This window comes from Antedon mediterranea, chromosome 3 (assembly GCF_964355755.1).
Source record: "Antedon mediterranea chromosome 3, ecAntMedi1.1, whole genome shotgun sequence".
In the NCBI taxonomy this organism is placed as follows: domain Eukaryota; kingdom Metazoa; phylum Echinodermata; class Crinoidea; order Comatulida; family Antedonidae; genus Antedon; species Antedon mediterranea.
This window is the reverse complement of record NC_092672.1, coordinates 13,317,420-13,343,264: the sequence shown is the minus strand read 5'-3', so window position 1 is coordinate 13,343,264 and position 25,845 is coordinate 13,317,420. Positions and strand designations below refer to the sequence as shown.

The 25,845-nt window shown below is 32.6% G+C and overlaps 1 protein-coding gene and 2 pseudogenes across 1 annotated transcript; 2 read left to right on the top strand and 1 right to left on the bottom strand.

Moving 5' to 3' along the window:
- The first annotated feature begins 64 nt into the window (after positions 1-64).
- On the top strand, positions 65-182 carry LOC140045636 (5S ribosomal RNA; annotated as a pseudogene).
- Positions 183-15,002: 14,820 nt separating this feature from the next.
- On the bottom strand, positions 15,003-16,196 carry LOC140044061 (uncharacterized). The gene has a single exon (XM_072088541.1). The coding sequence runs from the start codon at positions 16,194-16,196 to the stop codon at positions 15,003-15,005; it is 1,194 nt and encodes a 397-aa protein (XP_071944642.1).
- A 9,148-nt stretch (positions 16,197-25,344) lies between these two features.
- LOC140045584 (5S ribosomal RNA) lies at positions 25,345-25,462 on the top strand (annotated as a pseudogene).
- The last annotated feature ends 383 nt before the right edge of the window (positions 25,463-25,845 follow it).

Here is a 25,845-nt window from a genome sequence, read left to right as displayed (position 1 = left end):
CAAGTAAACAGGCATAAAATGTTCACTTTTTCCAATTTCAGCATACAATTACAATTGATTTCCAATATTCGGCTTTACCACGTTGAAACACCGGTTCTCGTCAGATTACCGAAGTTAAGCGACGTTGGGCCTGGTTAGAGCTTGGATGGGAGACCATCTGGGAATAACGGGTGCTGTATACGGAGCTGGGGTCCCGTTAGGCATTTGAAATCAGCACTGCTGACTCTTATGGCAGCCCCTGCATCTAGTATCTGCCTCAGACCTCCTGGTCAAGGTGGGCACTGGACGAGAGAAGCCCTTGATCAATGTTAGGACCAATCAAGGTGCTTTAAACAGTCCTGGCTTTGTTTGTATCAAACCTGTTAGTGGCGGTAATCGTCGCTGTTGGTTTCGATTGAATGAAATATAATAAAAATAAAAAATAAAATAAAATTCTTGGTAAACAAAATTCTATTCACTAGAAGGTGAGCTCGCTTCGCTCGCTCCCCCTCTAGGAAGTACGTGTAGACGATGGTTCTCGGAATGATAATGTTTTAATGTTTTTGTTTTCTGTCGGTTAGGCCTACTGAAAATGCTTGACATTCGTAAAACTAAACTACTCTGTTTCACAGTGTCTTAGATGATTAATAACATTTTAAAGTATAGTGTTTATTGTTTGGTAGGGTGAGTGAGTGAGTGGCCGAGCGGTTAAGACAGTGGAACCGTAATCATGTAGCCATAACATCGGCAGGGGTTCGAGGCTCACTCACTCCATGGTTCTGGTGGTAGAACGAGTCTTCTCGGATAAGGACTATAAACCGTAGGTCCAGTGTACACAACTTGCTTGTGTGCACTTTAAAGAACCTAGTACATCTTTCGAGACGAGTAGGTGGTTACCCCGGTGTAGTAGTACATCACAGCCACTGATCACCAACTGGGCCCTCTGGGAGATCAGTCTTTGACTGAAGAGGTCACCCAGTATAAAGATAAAACAAACAAACAAATAGGGCTTTATAGGGTGGAGGTGGGAAGGCGGAGTTCATTTGAGGGTGGTGCTTATTCGAGAGATATGTTAAATTCTTTAGTTTTAATAATATGGTAACATTTATAATCAAATGAAATCCTCTAATAGATATGAAAAGTGGTAAAAAAGAATAACAAATGCTTGGTAAATTGTAGATATCAGTCAGATGAATTCTACTACAAATAGTATAATTGTGTTATTATAAATGTGGATGGACGTTTATTAGATAGTTGGGTTGGGAGGGGGGATTAATATTCAAAGTGATGTTTTATTGGAGAGGCGTTTATTCAAATAAATACCATCCTAATAATTAATCCATTATTTAATTTAAACATCTTTGAAACTAACTTCCGTGAGAAAGTGGGCCCGTTTCGGCCCAAGAAAGAAGACATTACGGCTTGCAACATGGGTAGACATCTCGGTCCTAACGAAACACAGATAGCCTACAATTATTCCTGCCAGCTTACTCAATAAAACTCGGCTATCGGGATTTCACTCGATTTTAAACAAAATGTCTTATCATCAAATCTCCCTATGTAATTTTATTTTTTAATTACTGTACCTTCACACGCGCGGTCCGTTCCTAAAATAAGCAAAAAACTGAAATGGCTATAGCCACTATGGCCAACTTAAGCTCCAGTCCTACTATCCGTTTTTTTCTTCCGACTTCCAAAGGGACGCTGTATTGATTGATGGAAAGTGCCTTTTTTTGTGTATAAAAGAAAGAAAATAGTTGAAACTTGGTTGTTGCAAGGTGAACTCATTGTGAACCCGGAAATTACTTGGACCACGAAGAATTGAAATTGAGTAGAAAATCTACTGTTGAAATCATAAATTTTGTTAAAAAACTCTTTATAATATCTTCCTAAGATAGAAATGTGGAACAATAGCGTAGTACTGAAAACTAATGTACGTTTCGCGGTACATCTGAGATAGATAAGGTAGGTATCCAAAATATCCAGAGATTTATACCGAAGTTTTTGCATGGTGCTCGCCTATGTCAGAATTAATCATAATCGCGCCGCGGCTCTAGTCCGCTATGTCCCATAGAGGACAGAATATTCAGAAGACGTTTCATCGCGGTAGCTATTATAGTTCTAAGGCCGACAGAAATGCGACTTTGGAAACTCGACTATAATTTATAGATTCCAGCTTCTGAACCCAAAAAACGTCAGGGAAAAGAGTCTATGTCGTCTCACGGTTGAACGATTTTGGATTCTTGCCCTTTGATTGGTTTGCAGTTTATTTTTGGAGATCATCTAAAAGTATGATGCTTTTTGATTGGAGTTTCCGTGACAACCTGAGGTGATTGACAATTAGATTGATTTCCGAAGTGAAATGCAAGGGCAAAGCATTACGATGTCTAGAACAGAATTGGTGAACATTCAAAATTTGTCTTCATTTTTTCGGTAGGTTAATGCAATATTTTAAATCAAAGACAAAAATACTATGAAAATATAATGTTTGAAGTATCTATTGTTGAAATATTAAAATGATTAGTTGAGAATTGATGAACGGAAAAAGAAAATAGTAGGCACATGTTTTTCGATTCTCAATCAAGCCATATACCTAGTCCATTATTTTTGTTCCATTGTTTCAGCTCAGGCTGAGGCTAACTTAGGACTGCCTGCAGAAGACTCTCAGTAGAATTTTGGCTTAATATATATTAAATTTTAACCAACATTGATTATAATTATGATTAATATATTTGCTATTCATAACGTTCCGAATTAATAATATTAATAAATAGGTGCTTTATTATTTTGTTTGTTTAAAAAAAAAATTAGTTTGAAATGCTCAACATCCCTATTATGGTAAATGGAATCGTCCGTACCATGAAAGTTTTCAAATACATTATGGACAGGTCCACTTATTTTCAAGGGACATTCTGTGGTTATTAATTGAGGATTATGTTTTTTTAAAAAGTATGAAAGGAATCATATTTTGTAGGTTTTTAGTTTTAATTGATTTATTCAAAAACTGTTTTACTGCTATACAAATCTATGTTTGCATTTTCTTCAGTTAACAATTATTTTTTAAAATTAATACAGATTATTTTTAAAAGTGAATTTATTTTAATTAATTAAATTATTAGGCCTATTTATCAACATGTATTTTCTCTACATTCATGGAAGAATATGAAAGAAAAATAACAGAATAAAAATCTTCAATGAACACATGATGTAAGGTCGACAGTTTGAAAAAGAAAATTCATCGTGCAAATAATTTATAAATAATAATTTATTTATTACCTATTTCTATGGTTACAAAAACATATTTTTAATAAACAATTTGATTGAAATTTGTGTATTTATATTATACAATTAACTGGTGAAAAATGGGCATGATGTGATTTTTAATTAAATAACTATGTTAGATTTTGTGTATTTTTGCGATTAATCAACACTTTTTTATTTTGTTACACGTTTCCATGGGAACAACAACATATTTTCCATAATTAATTATTACAAATTGTGTATTTATAGTATACAATTAACTAGTGAAAAAATGGGAATGTAATTCATAATTAACGGACTATCTTTGATTTGTATGTATTTTTGCGATTAAAGGACATCGTTTTTAACAATTAATCATAAATATATCTGAAGAAAGAACAATGATTAATTTTAAAATCTCGATCGGCGTTTTTTGTAAGAAATATTTTTTGTTTATATATAGATTCAAGTGCAGCAGTATATTAAAATTCAAACTCACAATTTCTTTTATTCCTTGTACATCACTATAATTTAGGCACCACTATATACTATAAGTAAAATTATAGATGATTACACAATACCTTCTTCTCCTGTAGTTGATAGTTTCCCATTACTCTCTCCTCTATTTTTTTGGACTCCACATAGCACTTCTTCTCTTTCCCATATCCTTTCTGTATTCTTAATATTGTTGTGAATGGAAGGTAAATTGGTTTATAAGCAGACAAGTAGAAAAAATAATAGAACATAAACTCAGTCATATGAATTGTGTGACCTTGTGATCCACCCTTTCAAAAGTTTTAGCTCGTTTTTCTTATACCGACAGAGTTGCATCTACCCACCAAGTTTGAAGACTTTATAGTCCAGTAAAGTATGGTTGAACCCAAAACCAATTGCAACATAATTTCTTTTTCGGGTTGATATGATAAAAATGAACATCATGTCCAAAGTTTACCAAAATCGGACATCGGGAAGGTTGGTTTTAGACCACCTAAGTGCATAAATGTGATATTAAAAAAAAACCATATGACGTACCGTACCTATGACGTCGTATATTATGTTATAACTGCTTAAGTGACATTATCTTACGCTAAAGAAATGTAGAATCTGCAGGAAAACAAGTTTCCTAACATTATCCAGTCGAAATGAACATCATATCCAAAGTTTACCAAAATCGGACATAAAGAATAGTGTTGGCGTTTATTTAAACTACCATACTGTATGACGTACCTATGACATCATAAGATAGTTATGACATCATAATCATTAATTCTCTTATAAGGAAAACTGTAAAACCGCATGAAACTTTCTTGACATTTTCCTGTTTGAAATTGATCATTAAGTTTCCTCATTTACAAAATCTCATGAAAAAAGATTATGATCATACTGATATAAATTATTTTATATATATAGTATTAAAGTATTTCGCAAACGTACTCATAATAATGGTACACAGCTAGCACATCATCTTTCAGAACTTCAATCTCTTTTATATTGGTACATTGGTAAAGGATAATTAAAAAAAATTATTGTAATGAGGCCATTGTCTATGGTTCATGCTATTTAAACAGTTTCCCATCCTAAATTGAAATGACACATGAAATAAATAATATCATACTGCAGTTTTTGGCCTTAAACGTTAGCATCTTCATCTACAATCAAATTTTAACTGTTTGGTGTCCTTGTCAACAACGTTTTTTGGCTTATAATGCTGTTTCTATTCAATAATGTGCCAACAAGGATGAAGAACCATCAGTTAAAGATACCGAATATCAGCAATGGCTTGGATTTTACCCATGTATTCTAGAAATTCATTTTAGTCACATAAAATTTGATAGTGTAGACAGAGCTTTAGGGGCAATATTTAATGGCAAATCATAGTCGAAAGTGTTGTTGACTGGACGTGACAGTATGCACTTGAAAATATTCTTTTTGTAATTAAACTTGTTTAAATTTTGAACAGCGTCCTTGAAAATTACTAAATATAAGAAAACAAAAACAATATCAGGTAATCTCCTGACTCTTACAATCAATATGCAACATACATTAATAATTCATCATCTTCGTTCAGAACTATAGATTACTAAATTTAAAAAGTAAAGAATAAAAAATGACGAACACATATAGTGCAGTCCACTTACCACAAAATGACGTCGAAACCGGACTGTAAGAGTTTGTTATCAAAAGTACTTGAGCTTGTAAGTCAGGATAACTGGCATTAGATAATGTACGTAATTATAATAAAACGTTATGATAGTCATCTAAATCAAAAAGAGAAACAAAGGCGGAGCAAGGGGGTTGGTTAAGGCGGTAATTTGTTGTAGATAATTCGTTACTATTCCTACGGCGATTAAAATAGAAGTGACTAAAACCAAGTATTTATAAACTCCGTGACCAAAATCGGAGATCTGGCTTTATGAATGGCATAACTTCTCTCTCTACCGTTGGAAGGTTGCTTCAGGGTGGATTAATTAAATAATAAACATTTATTTTATATAACATTACATCGCTGTTATTAAACTTAATTACATAATTTACTGTATCTCTTTAATTTATACTGAAATATAAATAATCAATTAAAATGTACGGTATCGTCTGTTGCTTTTTTTCCCTTCATAGTTGCGCATCACTCCTTTAACTTTAAAATGTATTTTGATTGTTTAGGCTTTATTTAAATTGTTTGTTAATTTTATTAGAGACGTTAGACGAGTCGAAAGTCAGTTATGATGTAGCAGTTTGTTGTAAGCTCCGGAGTGCTCGTTAAGACGATCTTTCATTATTATGCTAAGTTAAGTCAACCTTACTACAAACAGCGTACGCAAGGAATATGATACACGCTAGTAAACTAGCGTTGTGAAGGCGCAATTACCTCAAAGCTCACAAGTAAAATCCACATTGACTTAAGCTTCATGTGGACGCTCATAAGAGCGTGCATAATTTCATGTCTGACGTAACTTTACCTCAGATGTAAAGCTGTCTGAACAAAGTATTATTTGTGTACGAATTGTTCACACGTTGCAATAAAAACAGCTTTATGTCCTGCCAGTACGTTCGGCTATGTTCCTCCGAATTCTGTTATAGGTTACGCGTACGTCAACAAATGCTGATCTGAAAGTTTCATTTACCACATTATATATCAAAGGATTTACAGAAGAATTAAAATATGTTCCAAAACGACAAATAGTCAACAACCAATTTAAATCCGTTCCCATAATATCAAGAAAGGATAAAATAACGAACAAATGCAACGGTGTCATGCAGAAGACATAAATTGTAACTGTTACAAAAATCGTAAATATTTTCCTTTCAGATTTAGAGCGTGGGTCGGTTTTGCATGGATTTGTCACGTTATTATGTAACGTTCTTAAAGAATAAACGATAAGAAAACACAACATTACAATAAGTACATTTGAAAGTAAAGTGCCAACAAATTGAAGCATCCACAAAATTGTACTTTCTTTCATGTAATTTAAATTAAAACGACACGTAGTTGCACGATTCGAGATACCTCTATTCTATCAGGCCAACAAAAAATGACGGACACTCGTTCGAAAGCAATGAATATTTGTACAAAATTCACTGACAAACATAAAATCCACATAAATACGCATATTTTAACAGATCTTGAAAGAGTACCAAATCCACTTGTTTGAAACCAGTAAGGTTTACAGACTGCCATACAACGTTCAATAGAAAGACATGATATCGTTAAAATTGCTATATGCCAGGCAATAGAAGAAAAGAAACTCAACAGTCCACAGTGATAATTGTCGTCATATATATATATATTATCAATTGAACATGGTATTGTAAAAAACTCAACGTCCCATAGAGGTGCCAACATTAAAGACATTGTATCAGATATTGCAAAATTGGCTAGATACCACGTAAACTGGTTTGTGTAATTTACTCACTATAACGATGAATGTCATAATGTTTCCGACAATTCCAAAGGCGACCATAACAGGAATTATATTGTAACGTAAAATCCTCTCCCAGTCACTAAGAAGGAACATATCTATGCAGGAATCATAGTCAGTCGTGTTAAATGTTGAACACCCGTATTCAGATACATCATAGGATGCATTGTTACATGGAAATGACATTTTTTCTTCTGTTTAGTAATTAAAAATAATCGTATAAATGTAACTACATGACTAGTAACAATGATTATAATAGTAATAGATGGTTTTACTGTTTATGCCTACAAATAACGACGATAGTGGTATGATAAACGATACGGTAAGTCCACTTCACTCCACTCCAATTTAACTCAGCACACATTTCTTCCCAGTTCCAATTAATTAAATCAAGTTGCTAGAGACAAAAAACACACACAAAAAAAAAACCAAAACAAACTTCTTGCAAAAATCTTATCACTATGACGTGGCCTAACCGTCGCTTGTTATTGGTTACTTTACTTTGTGCCTCGCATGCGACATTGTGGCAAGTACAAGTCCAAACAGAACATTTACTTACTTCCAGCATGATAGCGTAAACAATATGAACATCAGTCAATAATCTTAAAGTTGTATTGTTCCCCAAAAACATGAAAAATGAAGATTAATAACATCAGACTTTGAATAGTTTATTTTTCAGCTTTAATAAAGTTAATCGCTTTCGTAGAAAAAAGAACCCCGAAAAATACCCTAAAAAAAGTTTTCACTTATAAAACGACAAAATAAACGGTTAAATTCAACCAAAAACCAATTGGCTGGTAGACAATGTGATTCCTTTTTTTCTGTAATTTACAGTTTGTTAGGGTAAATATGTTTTTTTTTCGATCCAATGTTTGCAAAAAGTGAATACAAATTATATAACATTTTAATGTTACATACTTTTTATTCACTTTTTCAAAATTTAAAAATTGCATAGCAACAAAATGTTTTAAAACTATATAATATATTATTGTATAAAGTTGAAATTTGAGTCAGTAATTATGAACGTGATAATAACTACGTTCAAGGATGTGAACTCGTAGGAACAATTACAGCTGAAGGAGAACTGAACATGAAATGTTCTCAATTTACGATTGTTTAAATCTTTGCGTGGCGAATAAATACTAATAAAGTGTTGCTGTACACCATGTTATTCTAAAAGTTACAGAGTACGAAGATGATTGATAGCACTACAAACAAAACATCAAGACATTCTCAACCATACCTTACTTACTTTTTGAAGAAAAAGCCACATTAACTTTACTAATTTATTTACAAATAAAACCATTTCTTAGAAACAAAATTGCCATCCATCAACGAAGAATCAAATTGAGTTTCATATTTTGACTTTACCTGAAAATTATGTTTAATGGACGTGCTATTTTGCTCCTGAAGATATTCTTTTTTGTAACACATAATAATTACGAATTGTGTCCTTGGAAATTGATTACTTAATGAATTACTAATATGAACAAACAGTATCAGGTAATCTACTCACTCTTCATAACAACATTATGAACCATTCATCATCTTCGTTCAGAACTATACAAACCTCTTACAGATTATTAGATTAAACGTGACGATGAAAATTCTAAATTAACTAGATTTGAACTAGTCATTTTGACGAGTTAGTTATCAACAACTTATCAGCTTCTTTAATAAGTGTTTAAGGGGAAGACGTGAATGTTGCCGAACTTCCGACAGCATAATACAATTAAGATAAACTTGAGTTTAATGAAATTGTCTTGCAAACATGTTTCGTTGTTACACCGAACAACATCATCTGTGTAATTAATTTATTATGCTTATGGTACTATGCGGCAACATTATTCACGACATCACCTTAAACACTTACCTCGGTGTCAATCAGGGATTTACGAAAGTTGTAAAAGCTCTCGAAAAAACCATAAAAGCAGCTGATATAAATTACTTCAACAATTACTTTAACTTTTTTTTTTTATTTTTATATTATTATTAACAGAGGCATAATACAATTCATATAATATATTCTTATATATTTTCTGTAGATTCTGCTATAGAAAATGATATATTTCGACTTTTAGTTTTTATTCACTGCAAAAAAAAACCCCAAACATAGAATTGAGAAAAGATAAAAACTACATTATCGTATTACAAACATTAAAATGACAACCTAGTACATTTTATATATTAAACCTAAATTTCATTGAAATATTGATTATTATATTTATGTCTAACTGACTCCGTCTCGTGAAATATTCAACGTTTCAATTGTTATAACAATTCAAACTCAATATTCAAACATTCATTATTTTGTATGATATTTTAAATGTTTGTGACAAACTTATGCTGTTGTGACATAATTCATGTTGTTTTAATGTAATGATAATAGCGTTTTATTTTACTAATAATTGTTTAAATTTTTTTATGTACTAACGGTACGTTTAGCTATGTTCTTCCGAAATCTGTACGTCAACAAATGCCTGTCTAAATGTTTTGTTTACTACATTAGCCTATAATATCAAAGGATTTACAGAAGAATTAAAATATGTTTCAAAACGACAAATAGTCAAGCCAATTTATATCCGTTCCAATAATATAAAAAAAGAATAATATTACGAACATATCTAATGGTATAATGCATAAAACATAAATTGTTAATGTCACAAAAACTGTCCTAATAATCTTCCGCTCCGATTTAGAACGTGTTACAAATTACAATAAGTACGTTTAAAAGTATAGTTATAACAAATTGAAGCATCCACAAAATTTTACTTTATTTGTTGTAATTTAAATTAAAACGACACGTAGTTGCACGATTTGAGACACATCTATATATTCATATCAGGCCAAGGAAGAATGACAGACACTCGTTCGAAAGAAATGAATATTTGTACAAAATTCACCAAGAAACAAAATATCCATATAAATGCGCATATTTTAACAGATCTTGAGAGAGTACCAAATCTACTTTTTTGAAACCAATAAGGTTTGCAAACTGCAATATAACGTTCAATAGAAAGCCAGAAAATCGTACACAATGCTACATGCCATGCAACAGTAGTAAAGTAACTTGACAGTTCACAATTTGAGTTATTCTCATCTATTTCTTCAATCGTGTAGTTTGTCGGAATTAGCTCAATTTCCCAAAATTTCACAATTAAAATGATCGTTTCGAAAGAAATAAATTACACAGAGAAGTTGATAAATTGATTAGATGAGTGCTTACAAAGTACTAGATGGTGCGATAAAATCATGGAGTAACTTTACTCCATGAATGAAACACAGATTCATTCTGAATTTAGTTCATTTATCAAAATACTGAGTAAAATGGTGTGTTTAAAACGTATATAACAACTTCATCTGGTTAACTCAGCGTCGTCATTACTTTTATATTTTCTAACAAATCATTATTTTAAACAATTGTGCATGTAGAAAAAAATTGCATCAACTAAATTACTCGTTCAACAATAAATAGGCTTAATCGTAGGCATATTATTCTTCATTAGGTCTACCGTTATGTTGAATAGAATATTTAGTACCGTTTTTAATTTTCCATATTTATTTCATTTTATCAGAAATGATACTCTAATTATACGATTAAATGTTGAAAAGGTTTAATATAATGGATGATCAATCAATCAATGAAACAATGCAACAAATCACCACATTGTACTCTCATTTGTTGTGCTATAATTGATTTTAAAAGAATCGGGATCTCAGTTGAAAATTTTGGAAAAACGTTATTCCAAAATGAAGAGGATTCAAAGAAGTCTTATACTCTTTTTACACCGCCAGCAAAAATGCGGATCCGGAATTGTGTAACCAGATTCGTACCCGTGACGCAGAAATGCGGAAATGTAGAACGGTGTAAACGACGTAAAAAGTTACCAGGGTCGCGTAACCACCAGAGTGAGTGATGAGGAATGTACTCAGCGTCAAGTGAACCCGGAAAGAACCCGTGTACTTGCGCGACAGGGCGATATTTCGATTAATCTAGAACATTTACACGGGTTGGTATTTTGCAGTGTAAACACACGAAACCCGTGTCATTCCCGGGTTAATGAATCAGGTGTGAAATAGAAATTTATCCGGATACGACACGTGTTTGTCGTAAGCTAGGCGGTGTAAAAGGGGTATTAGTACGGAATTATGGCACAGATGGAAACGTTGAACTGACATTTTCTCTTGTAAAACTTCTAATAGGCCTAAAATAACTAAACACAACATGCGTCCTTGACACTACTGATTAGTGCAATAATTTACTAAATATACATCAAATAATCTTCTTCTTCTAATAATAGGAACATTTATGAATAATTCAAAATGTTGACACACTTTAATTAAAACTTATGTTGAAAGAATCGAAATAAACCAGCTTGTTGGGAAAACAGCACAATTTAGTAACTGTAACCACTGGATTATAACAAAAAATTCTTTAATTAAACGTCTATCCTACATTATATATCAAAGGATTTACAGATGTATTTAAATATGTTTCAAATCGAAAAATAATCATCATTGTGGGCTTCATTCCGAAAATATAGATAATGTCACAAAAACTGTCCACAGTATTTTTCTAGTCTCCGGTCACCAGGAAGTTATGTCATTAAGTATTAATACATGAATAACTGTCCTGTTAGATAGGTGGTAATCTTCCTGAAAAAGGGACAAGTTCACCGGGGTATACTTCTACTCGTCTCGAATGATGAAATGCGTTTTTTGAAAGTGTATACTGGACCTACGGTTCATAGTCCTTATCCGAGAAGACTTGTTCCACAAACATAAGTGGAGCTATGTTCCTCCGAATTCTGTTATAGGTTACGTCAACAAATGCTGGTCTAAAAGTTTCATTTACCATATTATATATCAAAGGATTTACAGAAGAATTAAAATATGTTATAAAACGACCAATAGTCAACAACCAATTTAAATCCGTTCCCATAATATCTAGAAAGGATAAAATAACGAACAAATGCAACGGTGTCATGCAGAAGACATAAATTATAACTGTTACAAAAATCGTAAATATTTTCCTTTCAGATTTAGAGCGTGGGTCGGTTTTGCATGGATTTGTCACGTTATTATGTAACTTTCTTAAAGAATAAAGATAACGATAAGAAAACACAACATTACAATAAGTACATTTGAAAGTAAAGTGCCAACAAATTGAAGCATCCACAAAATTGTACTTTCTTTCATGTAATTTAAATTAAAACGACACGTAGTTGCACGATTCGAGATACCTCTATCATATCAGGCCAACGAAAAATGACGGACACTCGTTCGAAAGCAATAATATTTGTACAAAATTCACTGACAAACATAAAATCCACATAAATACGCATATTTTAACAGATCTTGAAAGAGTACCAAATCCACTTGTTTGAAACCAGTAAGTTTTACAGACTGCCATACAACGTTCAATAGAAAGACATGATATCGTTAAAATTGCTATATGCCAGGCAATAAACGAAAAGAAACTCAACAGTCCACAGTGATAATTGTCGTCATATATATATATATCATCAATTGAACATGGTATTTTAAAAAACTCAACGTCCCAAAGAGGTGCCAACATTAAAGACATTGTATCAGATATTGCTAAATTGGCTAGATACCACGTAAACTGGTTTGTGTAATTTACTCACTATAACGATGAATGTCATAATGTTTCCGACAATTCCAAAGGCGACCATAACAGGAATGATATTGTAACGTAAAATCCTCTCCCAGTCACCAAGAAGGAACATATCTATGCAGGAATCATAGTCAGTCGTGTTAAATGTTGAACACCCGTATTCAGATACATATAGGATGCATTGTTACATGGAAATGACATTTTTTCTTCTGTTTAGTAATTAAAAATAATCGTATAAATGTAACTACATGACCAGTAACAATGATTATAAAAGTAATAGATGGTTTTACTGTTTATGCCTACAAATAACGACGATAGTGGTATGATAAACGATACGGTAAGTCCACTTCACTCCACTCCAATTTAGCTCAGCACAAATTTCTTCCCAGTTCCAATTAATTAAATCAAGTTGCTAGAGACAAAAAAAACACACAAAAAAAAAACAGAACAAACTTCTAGCAAAAATCTTATCACTATGACGTGGCGTAACCGTCGCTTGTTATTGGTTATTTTCATTTTTCATTTCTTTATTCGACAACAAGCGGTCCAGGGATTGCGACAGCAACAGAGCACCATAACACATTTGTGTCCGCAATCCCTGTAACATACAACTTAATACAAGTTAAAAATGAATAAAAAATATACAGAATATATAAAAAATTTAATTAATTTGTATTACTGTGTTACACAATTTAAAATACTCCTATACAATTAAAATAAATTTAGCGTTGATCAAGCAGATATTTTTTCAATTTCGACAGGAAATTTTTCAAAGGAAGAGTAACTGCTTGATCTTTGATTATGGAGGGTAGTGATGACCATATAACAGGAAAATTGTTGATAGACGAATATTTTAAAGTATCGGTACGTGCAAAAGGGTGGACAAATGTGAGTAATTCAGGATGGCGTTGATTGATATGGATATTGTTATTTACAGTACTACAAAAAGTTACATTATAAAAACAACGAAATATAAAGGAAATTAAAATCATTAAACGTCTATCACGTAAGGATAACCAACCCAAAGTTATTAAACGTTCGTCGTATGATATAGGTCCGCAGTGGGGCCCCAGAATACGTCTAGAGGCCCGTCGCTGAACCTGTTCGAGGCGTTTTATGTGTCCTCCATTTCTGGGGCCCCACGCCGGCAAACCATACTCTAGAATAGGTAGCACCAAAGTTTTGTACAGACACGAAATCGCGTCTGGAGAGCAATTTCCGGCTACAGAAAAAATAAAGCCTAACATTCGATTAGCTTTAGATATTAGATTATCGATTTGAACATTCCAATTCAGTTTAGAATCGATATGTACTCCTAAATGTTTATGGCTATCAACCACCGCAATTGTCTCACCATTAAGAAAGTACAACGGCTTAACAAAGTTACGCTTTCTGGTGATATGCATTAATTTAGTTTTGTTGACATTGAATTTCATTTGATTCTTATCAGCCCAATTAGATAAAATATTTATATCATTTTGCAAATTAACAATATCGTTGGCATTTTGTCTGTGTCTATATAGTATTATATCATCTGCAAAAAGAAAACATTCAGAAGAAACATTATGATTAACATCGTTCACAAACATATTGAATAAAATTGGACCAAGACAACTGCCCTGAGGTATACCCGATGTGACTGGAAGTACGGAAGAAGTAGCCCCCCTGAAACAAACTTTCTGATTCCAGTCAGTCAAGTATGAAGATATCCATTTCCAGATATTACCTTGAATATTAAAATTTACAGCAATTTTTGTTAATAAGATGTCGAAGGGCATTTTATCAAATGCTTTGCTCATGTCTAAAAACAGAGTATCAATAATTGCTGGCTCACGTTTGTCAAGAATTTTTGACCAGTGATAGGTAACATTATTGAGTTGAGTTACGCAAGATTTATGTTTGACAAAACCATGTTGATTAGGGTTAAGTAAACCGTTGTCATACGTAAAGTTATTAATGTTATTTACGATAATCTTCTCTAAAATTTTACACCAATGAGAAAAGGGCCACTGGTCTATAATTAGTTATCGCTGCCTTATCGCCAGATTTATGAACTGGAATAGTATTTACACATTTCCAATCATTGGGCACAGTACCAGTATTAAGAGAAGTACGATACAGCAACCAAAGGGGATAGGCAATTGAATGCGATATCGGCTTGAGTAATTTGACTGATATTAAGTCTGGTCCAGGAGCGGAATTAGACCGAAATGTAGATATGGTGTTAATTATATCATTCGGACTAAATGAAATATCAGCAAGTACAGGGATTTTAAGAGAACAGGGGGAGGTTCGTTAAAATTAAAATGAACGTTAACATCATTAAAAATAGAAGTAAAAAATCGATTAAAACCGTTTACAATGTCTTCAATGTTGGAGTAATAAGAGTTATTCGTTGGATTAATAAATTTACTGGGTAAAGAAGATGAACGTTTGTCTTTCACAAACGCAAAAAAACGTTTTTTATTGTCAGCGGATCTGAATAGATTGTTTACATAATCCTTATATGATTTCCTGATGGCATAGTGAACTTTGTTTCGCCATTTCTTGTGAGCATCCCAGTGTTCTTGTATGCCAGAGCGTCTAGATTTTTTAAAAAGTTTCTTTTTCTTCTGAATCATACGTTTAATATGCTTAGTTATCCATGGACTGCTCTGTTTACGTGCTCTGCTTTTGACCCTCGGGAAACTATCGCGAACTGCGGCATCAATAATGTCCATGAAGCCACTCCATGAAGCGTTTACATCATTTTCGTTAAGGAACATACTCCAAGGTGCCAAATGCAAGAGATTATTTAGATGATGGAAGTCACCGCTGTTCCACTTAATAAATGAGCGTATTGTGGATGTAGTTGGTAAATAGAGACGACAATCGATATCAAATTCAATTGCATGGTGGTCGCTCTCGACTGGATTGTCAACGACGCTTATATTTCTTACTGAGGATCCCGTGTTTGAGAACACGAGATCTATCTGTGAGCCATCATTAGCGTTTGTGGAAGGTCGGGTATTTTGGTTTACTAATTGATCGAAACCATACATGTTTAACACGTCGATGAATTTATGTGGTGCATTTGGCCAATTGATATTAAAGTCGCCCAAAACGACAACCGATTCATATTTATGGAATGAATGTTCTTGGCTAGCTAGTGCAAATTCAAATTGATCCCAATAAGAAACAGTTGAGTCTGGGGGTCTGTACACAAGGCATAACAGATGCGATTTGTTGTGACATGTGATAGAGACCCATAACATTTCAATGTTCAGTTCAGATGCAATAACCTTTGATTGCAATGTGCTGTTTATACCAATCAGTAAACCTCCGCCACGGGTAACAGATTCGCGATCGCGACGAAAAATGTCAAATTTATTAGAAAAATGTAACATCTGCGTATCATCCTCGGAGTTCAACCATGTTTCCATTAAGCATATAATGTCTAATCCATCTGATTTAGTATCGCAGAAAATAGCCAAATCAAGAGACTTATTGCGAATACTGCGACAGTTTGAGAGTAAAACCGAAACAGATTTTTTGGTTGGTCGATCACTACGGGATTTGTCAGAGTTGTTGACTGGTCCTGGATTAGAATGGACATCCCCGGACGTGAGCAATACTTTAAAGTTGGCGGTTGAGTTTGGATAGTACTGTGTTGCTGCTTTGAAAAATTTCCGTTTGTGTGGCCTGGCTACGAATCCATTGTTGATGATAAATGGAGCGTGAATAGCGCGAAAAACAAAAGATTGTGTCCCGTACTGATCAATGTAATTATAATACATATATGTATGCACGTCGCCACTAATTGATGAATATAACTTCATAGGTAATGATTTATCAGGACTATGAATCATAAATATAACAGTACAAGTCAGTGCAATTAAAAAACGAAAGTTTACAATGGCACATCTTACCGCCGCCATAATCTGCTCCGTGAACACAAATTGCTGATTGAAATTCCGGGTCCAATTCCGAATAGGATCACGACTTGCTAAGTAAAATTCCGGGTCTGAATCTCTGTTAAAATAGCTCCAATACTGTACTGATCAAAACGACAACTACAGTGTCAAGATCGAGGCGCGGCAGCGATGGTATGAGAGCGAGTTAGGCCCAAGGAGTGGCTCTGATGCTCCAAAAGTATTACAGGCGATGAATGCCAGTGAGGGGTAGCAAGGTGAGCAGAAGCGTAAACAAATGTAGCTTAGAGAGCTCCACGTGAACACGTCCGTTCACGTCACGTTCAATGCACTTTACTTTGTGCCTAGCATGCGACTTTGTGGCAAGTACAAGCCCAAATAGAACATTTACTTACTTCCAGAATGATAGCGTAAACACTATGAACACCAATCAATAATCTTAAAGTTGTATTGTCCTCCAAAAACATGAAAAATGAAGATTAATAACATCAGACTTTGAATAGTTTATTTTTCAGCTTTAATAAAGTTAATCGCTTTCGTAGAAAAAAAACCCCGGAAAAATATCCTATTTTTTACTTATAAAACGACAAAATAAACGGTTAAATTCAAACAAAAACAGATTGGCTGGTAGACAATGTGATTCCTTTTTTCTGTAATTTACAGTTTGTTAGGGTAAATATGTTTTTTTTCGATCTAATGTTTTGAAAAAGTTAATACAAATTATGTAACATTTTAATGTTACATAATTTTTATTCACTTTTTCAAAATAAAAAAATTGCATAGCAACAAAATGTTTTAAAAATATATTATATATTATTGTATAAAGTTGAAATTTGAGTCAGTAATTATGAACGTGATAATAACTACGTTCAAGGATGTGAACTCGTAGGAACAATTACAGCTGAAGGAGAACTGAACATGAAATGTTCTCAATTTATGATTGTTTAAATCTTTGCGTGGCGAATAAATACTAATAAAGTGTTGCTGTACACCATGTTATTCTAAAAGTTACAGAGTACGAAGATGATTGATAACACTACAAACAAAACATCGAGACATTCTCAACCATACCTTACTTACTTTTTGAAGAAAAACCCATGTTAACTTTACTAATTTATTTACAAATAAAACCATTTCTTAGAAACAAAATTGCCATCCATCAACGAAGAATCAAATTGAGTTTCATATTTTGACTTTACCTGAAAATTATGTTGAATGGACGTGCTGTTTAACGCCTGAATATATTCTTTTTTGTAACACATATTACGAATTGTGTCCTTGAAAATTGATTACTTAATGAATTACTAATATAAACAAACGGTATCAGGTAATCTACTCACTCTTCATAACAACATTATGAACCATTCATCATCTTCGTTCAGAACTATAAAAACCACTTACAGATTATTAGATTAAACGTGACGATGAAAATTCTAAATTAACTAGATTTGAACTAGTCATTTTGACGAGTTAGTTATCAACAACTTATCACCTTCTATAATAAGTGTTTAAGGTGAAGACGTGAATGTTGCCGAACTTCCGACAGCATAATACAATTAAGATAAACTTGCGTTTAATGAAATTGTCTTGCAAACATGTTTCGTTGTTACACCGAACAACATCATCTGTGCAATTAATTTATTATGCTTATGGTACTATGCGGCAACATTATTCACGACATCATCTTAAACACTTACTTCGGTGTCAATCAGGGATTTACGAAAGTTGGAAAAGCTCTCGAAAAAACCATAAAAGCAGCTGATATAAATTACTTCAACAATTTAACTTTATTTTTTTATTTTTATATTATTATTAACAGAGGCATAATACAATTCATATAGTATATTCTTATATATTTTCTGTAGAATCTGCTATAGAAAATGATACATTTCGACTTTTAGTTTTTATTCACTGCAAAAAAACCCCCAAACATTTGATTGAGAAAAGATAAAAACTACATTATCGTATTACAAACATTAAAATGACAACCAAGTACATTTTATATATAAAACCTAAATTTCATTGAAATATTGATTATTATATTTATGTCTAATTGACTCCGTCTCGTGAAATATTCAACGTTTTAATTGTTATAACAATTCAAACTCAATATTCAAACATTCAGTATTTTGTATGGTATTTTAAATGTTTGTGACAAACTTATGCTGTTGTGACATAATTCATGTTGTTTTAATGGAATGATAATAGCGTTTTATTTTACTAATAATTGTTTTAATTTTTTTTTATGTACTAACAGTACGTTTAGCTATGTTCTTCCGAATTCTGTACGTCAAAAAATTCCTGCCTAAATGTTTCGTTTACTACATTAGCCTATATATCAAAGAATTTACAGAAGAATTAAAATATGTTTCAAAACGACAAATAGTCAAGCCAATTTATATCCGTTCCAATAATATAAAAAAAGAATAATATTACGAACATATCTAATGGTATAATGCATAAAACATAAATTGTTAATGTCACAAAAACTGTCCTAATAATCTTCCGCTCCGATTTAGAACGTGTTACAAATTACAATAAGTACGTTTAAAAGTATAGTTATAACAAATTGAAGCATCCACAAAATTTTACTTTATTTGTTGTAATTTAAATTAAAACGACACGTAGTTGCACGATTTGAGACACATCTATATATTCATATCAGGCCAAGGAAGAATGACAGACACTCGTTCGAAAGAAATGAATATTTGTACAAAATTCACCAAGAAACAAAAGATCCATATAAATGCGCATATTTTAACAGATCTTGAGAGAGTACCAAATCTACTTGTTTGAAACCAATAAGGTTTGCAAACTGCCATATAACGTTCAATAGAAAGTCAGAAAATCGTACACATTGCTACATGCCATGCAACAGTAGTAAAGTAACTTGACAGTTCACAATTTGAGTTGTTCTCATCTATTTCTTCAATCGTGTAGTTTGTCGGAATTAGCTCAATTTCCCAAAATTTCACAATTAAAATGATCGTTTCGAAAGAAATAAATTACACAGAGAAGTTGATAAATTGATTAGATAAGTGCTTACAAAGTACTAGATGGTGCGATAAAATCATGGAGTAACTTTACTCCATGGATGAAACACAGATTCATTCTGAATTTAGTTCATTTATCAAAATACTGAGTAAAATGGTGTGTTTAAAACGTATATAACAACTTCATCTCGTTAACTCAGCGTCGTCATTACTTTTATATTTTCTAACAAATCATTATTTTAAACAATTGTGCATGTAGAAAAAAATTGCATCAACTAAATTACTCGTTCAACAATCAATAGGCTTAATCGTAGGCATATTATTCTTCATTAGGTCTACCGTTATGTTGAATAGAATATTTAGTACCGTTTTTAATTTTCCATATTTATTTCATTTTATCAGAAATGATACTCTAATTATACGATTAAATGTTGAAAAGGTTTAATATAATGGATGATCAATCCATCAATGAAACAATCCAACAAATCACCGCATTGTTTCTCACTTTTTATCATAATTTACCATAAAACGTATTATTTAAGACAAGGAATGACCTGGTTTAATGTTTTTAAAGTAATATTTATGTATTATTTTTACAAAACGTCACAAATTGTAGGGAAGGGGTCTTTAATATTAGTACAGTATATTATGTCAATAATAATAACAATAAAAAGAGAATTCAGTGAAGAAAAGAAAGTAGGCCCTTTAGTAAGTAGCCATAAAACTCGGAATCTTATGATTTGTATGCAGACAACTATGGGCTTTCATTTTAAATTTAAATTTAATTGATTGATGCTGTAAATCGTGAGTGTTATGGTGGAACAACACGCATTCTGAATTCATGAATTAATGTTCAGATATGCCCATATCTTGCATACATATTTTCAAAGAGATTACATCTTAATGTTTAACACTTTTTTTTAAAAGCATCTGGTCATCTTCAGTTATCATTTGAGTATAACTCTAAATGCAAGATGTTTAAAATTCGTGTTTGGATGTTGCAAGACTTACTGTTGCCACCAGGTAAAAACCTATGTCAAATCCAGTGAATTGATAATTAAATATTTAAATAATATTAGAGTTGTTCTTGTGCCTGTAACAGAGTATTCCACTGCTTAAATTATGTAGAATATTGGTTTCAACTAATACGAGAGGTACTGATTGTACCGACTAAAAAAAAGAAAGGAAAAGACTTTTAAGAATGCCTGTTAAGTGAGGTGTCCACACAGGCAGGTTCAACTGTACATGTTTCACTAAATGTATTTCGGTTTTAATTGTACTGAATGAAACAGTGTTGAATAAATTAAAAGATACAATGTATGTTTTTCTATTTCAGTGGAAGCATCAACTGTTAATCGCATTTGTATACGAAGTCAGCTAATTCCAGATAAGAAAGGTGATAGCAAACGTCGAACAGAAGAACATCTTTTAGGAGATAAAATGTGGAACCAAACTCTGCTAACATTAAAAGAAAAGGTCACAAAGAAAGCTACAAAGCAACATTTTTACCATGTACATTTAAGTTTTCAAAAGCACTTGAATACCAGAATATAACAAAGGAAAATGTGGAAAATAGAGCTGTACACCTTGATGTGTGTGAAAAGCAAAAATATGGACGTAGCTTTGTTATTGCAAGTATTCAAATCACTTTAAAAGAAGCAGTGAAGAAACTTATAAAAGAGAAATTTCCATTGCATCCTTGTATCAATATCTTTATGCCAGATAATGTTCATGCTTATGATCATAAAGACTTGCTCGTTTGTCCAGAAGGCATGTATAGGAATCTTACTACTAGTAATCCTAACATGAGAACTAAATCTAAGCAAAGTCTGCTAGTGGAAACAGACACTAGAAGAGCAACAAGTGATAATGATTTAAAAGCCGTGAGTTGCCATTCCACGGACAGTATTCCTTCAATTGTTGTGAACATTCCAGAACCTACAGAAAATATTTCTGAAATACTGGAAGAAATTCGTACTATGGATACTGAGATGCAGGAAATAAATCTGCCACATTCTACTGGAGATGAACTATTGCATGTTAAGGTGCTTCCTGGCAGTCACAGTTCTCCAAATATTACTATTGTAGATATGGAAGAGGAAGACGATAACTTTCGAACAGGAGGAGAGGAACTGAAAACAAAATCAAACAATTCAAAATTTAGCTCTCATAAACCAGGGTATGTTGTGGACATAAGAGATAGTGCACCAAATTCTTTTATGTTTCAGAAAAAAACAAACAAAACTATTTTGAAAGAAAGAAAAACAAAAAAAAAAGTTGGAATAAAAGCAATATCGAACAAGTTCATGACACTCCGCAAGATGTTGTTATTGATTTGCCTGAAAACCAAAGCAAAACTAAAAAAGGTGAAATAAAGGTAGCAAAAACAAGGTTGAGAAGAGCAAAACAAGAGAGGACACGTATTGGGCCATCAAACTCTTTCATTCCTCAAGTAATGGCATTAGATGAAACAATCACGATTGCAACTCAATCAAGCCACGTTCCAATCAATCGATACACTTTCACACGACCAGTCACTAATGACCTAGTCCAAACTGAACTTGGTTATAACAAAACTATTGAGTTGAATGAATTTAAACACAAAGATACGATACGACCGAATTCAAATAAATTAGTCAAAGGTAGATCCAACAATCCAGAGAAATCTCTTGAAAGTGGTTCAATTTTACCTTCAATACATGTTGGTAGATCAGAGAATATCTTAACACAGTTACACATTGAAAGTGAACAAACCGCAAAGGCCGACTCTGAACGTTTAAAAAAGATGTTAGCCAATACAAACTTTAAAAAAACAAAGGATGTTGTACGTCCTGCTTCAAGGTACACAAATGATATAGAAGAACATGAATTAGTGTTAATTCCAGGAACCCCATTAGCTTCTCTAATATCAGATATTTCTAGTCATAATCAACGAAAATATTCTTCGGGAAATTCCACCGGAAAGGAAAAACAATTACAAAATAAAAGCATTGAAAAGCATACAATTAATAGACAGCAACAGAGTTGGTTTTGATGAATAGCCAAATGGATAAAATTGTATTCCTAACAACTATTTGTATCATTAGTTAACAGTTACATAACCTCAAACGAAATTTACCTTAGAGAGGTTAAAGTTCCCACCTCATACAATGCTATTATTATTTGTTTATTCGATTTCCAGAATTAAATTGAAGAAGTGGCTTTCCAATCCAACAAAATCACCCCCCTTGATGTAATTCATTTAAAATATAAAAATCAGTTCGGTTGAAATATAATCTTCTGATTAACCAAAATATAATTGTACGATGATTTATGACAATCATGTGTAAAATTTGAGAAAATTATAGAAAGTTTATTAAATAATGATAGAAAACAAATGAAAAATAAACAGTAATTAAGTCTTCCAAAGATCTAACAAAGTGCAGTATGCTTAAGGTGGCTTGTTCTTGCCAATGAATGTATGTAATCCATTATTTTATTTCAATATACAGTGTGAGTATATGATTGACTTTTTTAGTACCGTACTAGTAAAAGTAGTTTCAATGTTTTCCTTTTTTATTATGCTGGATTATACACATTTATATTATGAACTGTAACAAGAGTGATTTTGTTTTAAAAGACACAAAGATTTGTTTGTATTCAGACATGATTTTTATGTCATTTATTTTGGTACAATTATAACTTTTTTTAATGTAAAAAAGTTAAGACACTATTAACTACGCCGTAGCCTACATCTGTTTTGGCATAACATCTTTAAAAAAAAGTGAAAAAAAAACAAACAAATCTAGGACTACCTATTTTGGCATTTATGACTTTTATAATAGGATATAAAATCATCTGTATGTAAGTTTACTTATTTTAATGTGTAAAATGAGATTTTAAACAAAATCATAAATAAGAAATTACAACTGATTTGATTTATAAAATTCCGAGTATCTATATATAAATTTACGTAAGGGCAAAATTCGGTAAATCGCGCCTTATTTCTAGAATGTTTACTCAATGGTATATAAAGTTGGTTCGTACTTTCGGTACTGATTTTAACCACCTGATGTAACCCTGTTTACTAATTAAATTGAGTTCGATAATTAGTTATTGACGATTAAAACAAATTTAGGTTCAACGATTTGCCCAAATAGGGGTGTTTTTCGATCGTGGTATACACTGTCTAATGGATGTCCGTCTTGATAAATTCCCGCAGACAATAATGTGAGGATGCTTCGCATTTTCCTATCTCCTCCTACGATAATTGTTTTTAATGGCTGAAAACCGGTTAAACAGCTCGAGTACAGCATCATAATGTTGAAGACAGGCCGATTTTTTTAAAAAAAATACTATTTTGATAGATTTAATATACATTTATACAAATGTATTGATTTGCGATGAATGGAACATTCCAATCTCTGTTCCACAAACGTCTATTCCCTCAGGCGTCGTAAAGGCAAGTACTGTATACTCATAACAGAAATTCGATCCATTTTTTTTCCAATCTGTGCTGCAGAGGTTGGATATACATTTTGTTTAAACGGATAATGAGCTAGCGTTTTCACTCGCCGTATATTATGTACAAATCTTTATTATTGTAGTTAAACCACCCACATCATCACCCTTCCCTCACTGGCATGAGTAGCGTTGTAAAACCAGTAGAGGCCAGATAGGCCTACGGTACATCACATGCCCTAAACGCAGAACAACTTTGGTGGGTAGGGTAGGAACCAACTTAAGTATGAATTGGCTCTAAGAAACAATTGAAAACCATTAGGCCTACTAATTAAGTTGAGTTAGATAATTTAATATTTATTGACGATTAAATCGAATTTCTGATTTTTCCCGAATAGAGGTGGTTTTCACAAATTGTTTTACATTATTAAAACATATACACGTCGTAGTGATGTATCGTTACATGTACTGTAATATTTCAATCGACTATGACGGTGATAGTTTCAACAAAGTATTAAATCGCAATGTTTTACTGTGTGTAGTGGTATATTATTTGTAAAACATGAAAACAATTAATATTTCGTTACTAAATGGATAAAGAATATATTTAAAAAGTGTTCCTCTTTACACCCATCCTCTTCCCCATCCCTCAACCCTAATGTTACATACAAAACACAAATTAAGTTTGTTTAAATTTGACTTAAACAATTGGTCTCATTTTGTGACAAGTTTCTCTTTCGGAAGTAATTCACAGGGTGCTAATTTTAGTTGAGTACATAAATCACAGTGTCTATTTATTCGTTCCTGTAAACGACATGTATTATTGTCCTGCGGTACGTACATTTGAAATCGCCAGTTTTTTAACGCTGAAATTATTATGTATTCGAGAACCATCTGTGGGCACGACCTAGATGGTACGCGAGCGAAGCGAGCGTACCATCTAGTCAATACAATGTTGCTAAAAATGTGTATACAAATCAGATTTTAATAACGACCTTACTATGTACGGTCAAATGAATAAATGAGTTTCTTGGATTGCATGCTGTTCTTTCAAAAAATACTTTGACATATTACGAGATACTTAAAAATGTTTTCTTCAAATAAAGAGATTATAAAAATAAATAATGGATGAAAAGACGATTACTATTATATATCAATTCAACAAGTAAACAGGCATAAAATGTTCACTTTCTCCAATTTCAGCATACAATTACAATTTATTTCCAATATTCGGCTTTACCACGTTGAAACACCGGTTCTCGTCAGATCACCGAAGTTAAGCGACGTTGGGCCTGGTTAGAGCTTGGATGGGAGACCATCTGGGAATAACGGGTGCTGTATACGGAGCTGGGGTCCCGTTAGGCATTTGAAATCAGCACTGCTGACTCTTATGGCAGCCCCTGCATCTAGTATCTGCCTCAGACCTCCTGGTCAAGGTGGGCACTGGACGACAGAAGCCCTTGATCAATGTTAGGACCAATCAAGGTGCTTTAAACAGTCCTGGCTTTGTTTGTATCAAACCTGTTAGTCGCGGTAATCGTCGCTGTTGGTTTCGATTGAATGAAATATAATAAAATAAAAAATGAAATAAATCATCTTACCTAAATATCTTACCTAAATACTGTAAACAATACAAACTGTACTTTTTAAGTCAAGTCAAGTCAAGTATCATTTATTATCATTTGTTTTAGGAAAAACATAGAAATTCTGTTTGCTCTGTTGGCGGA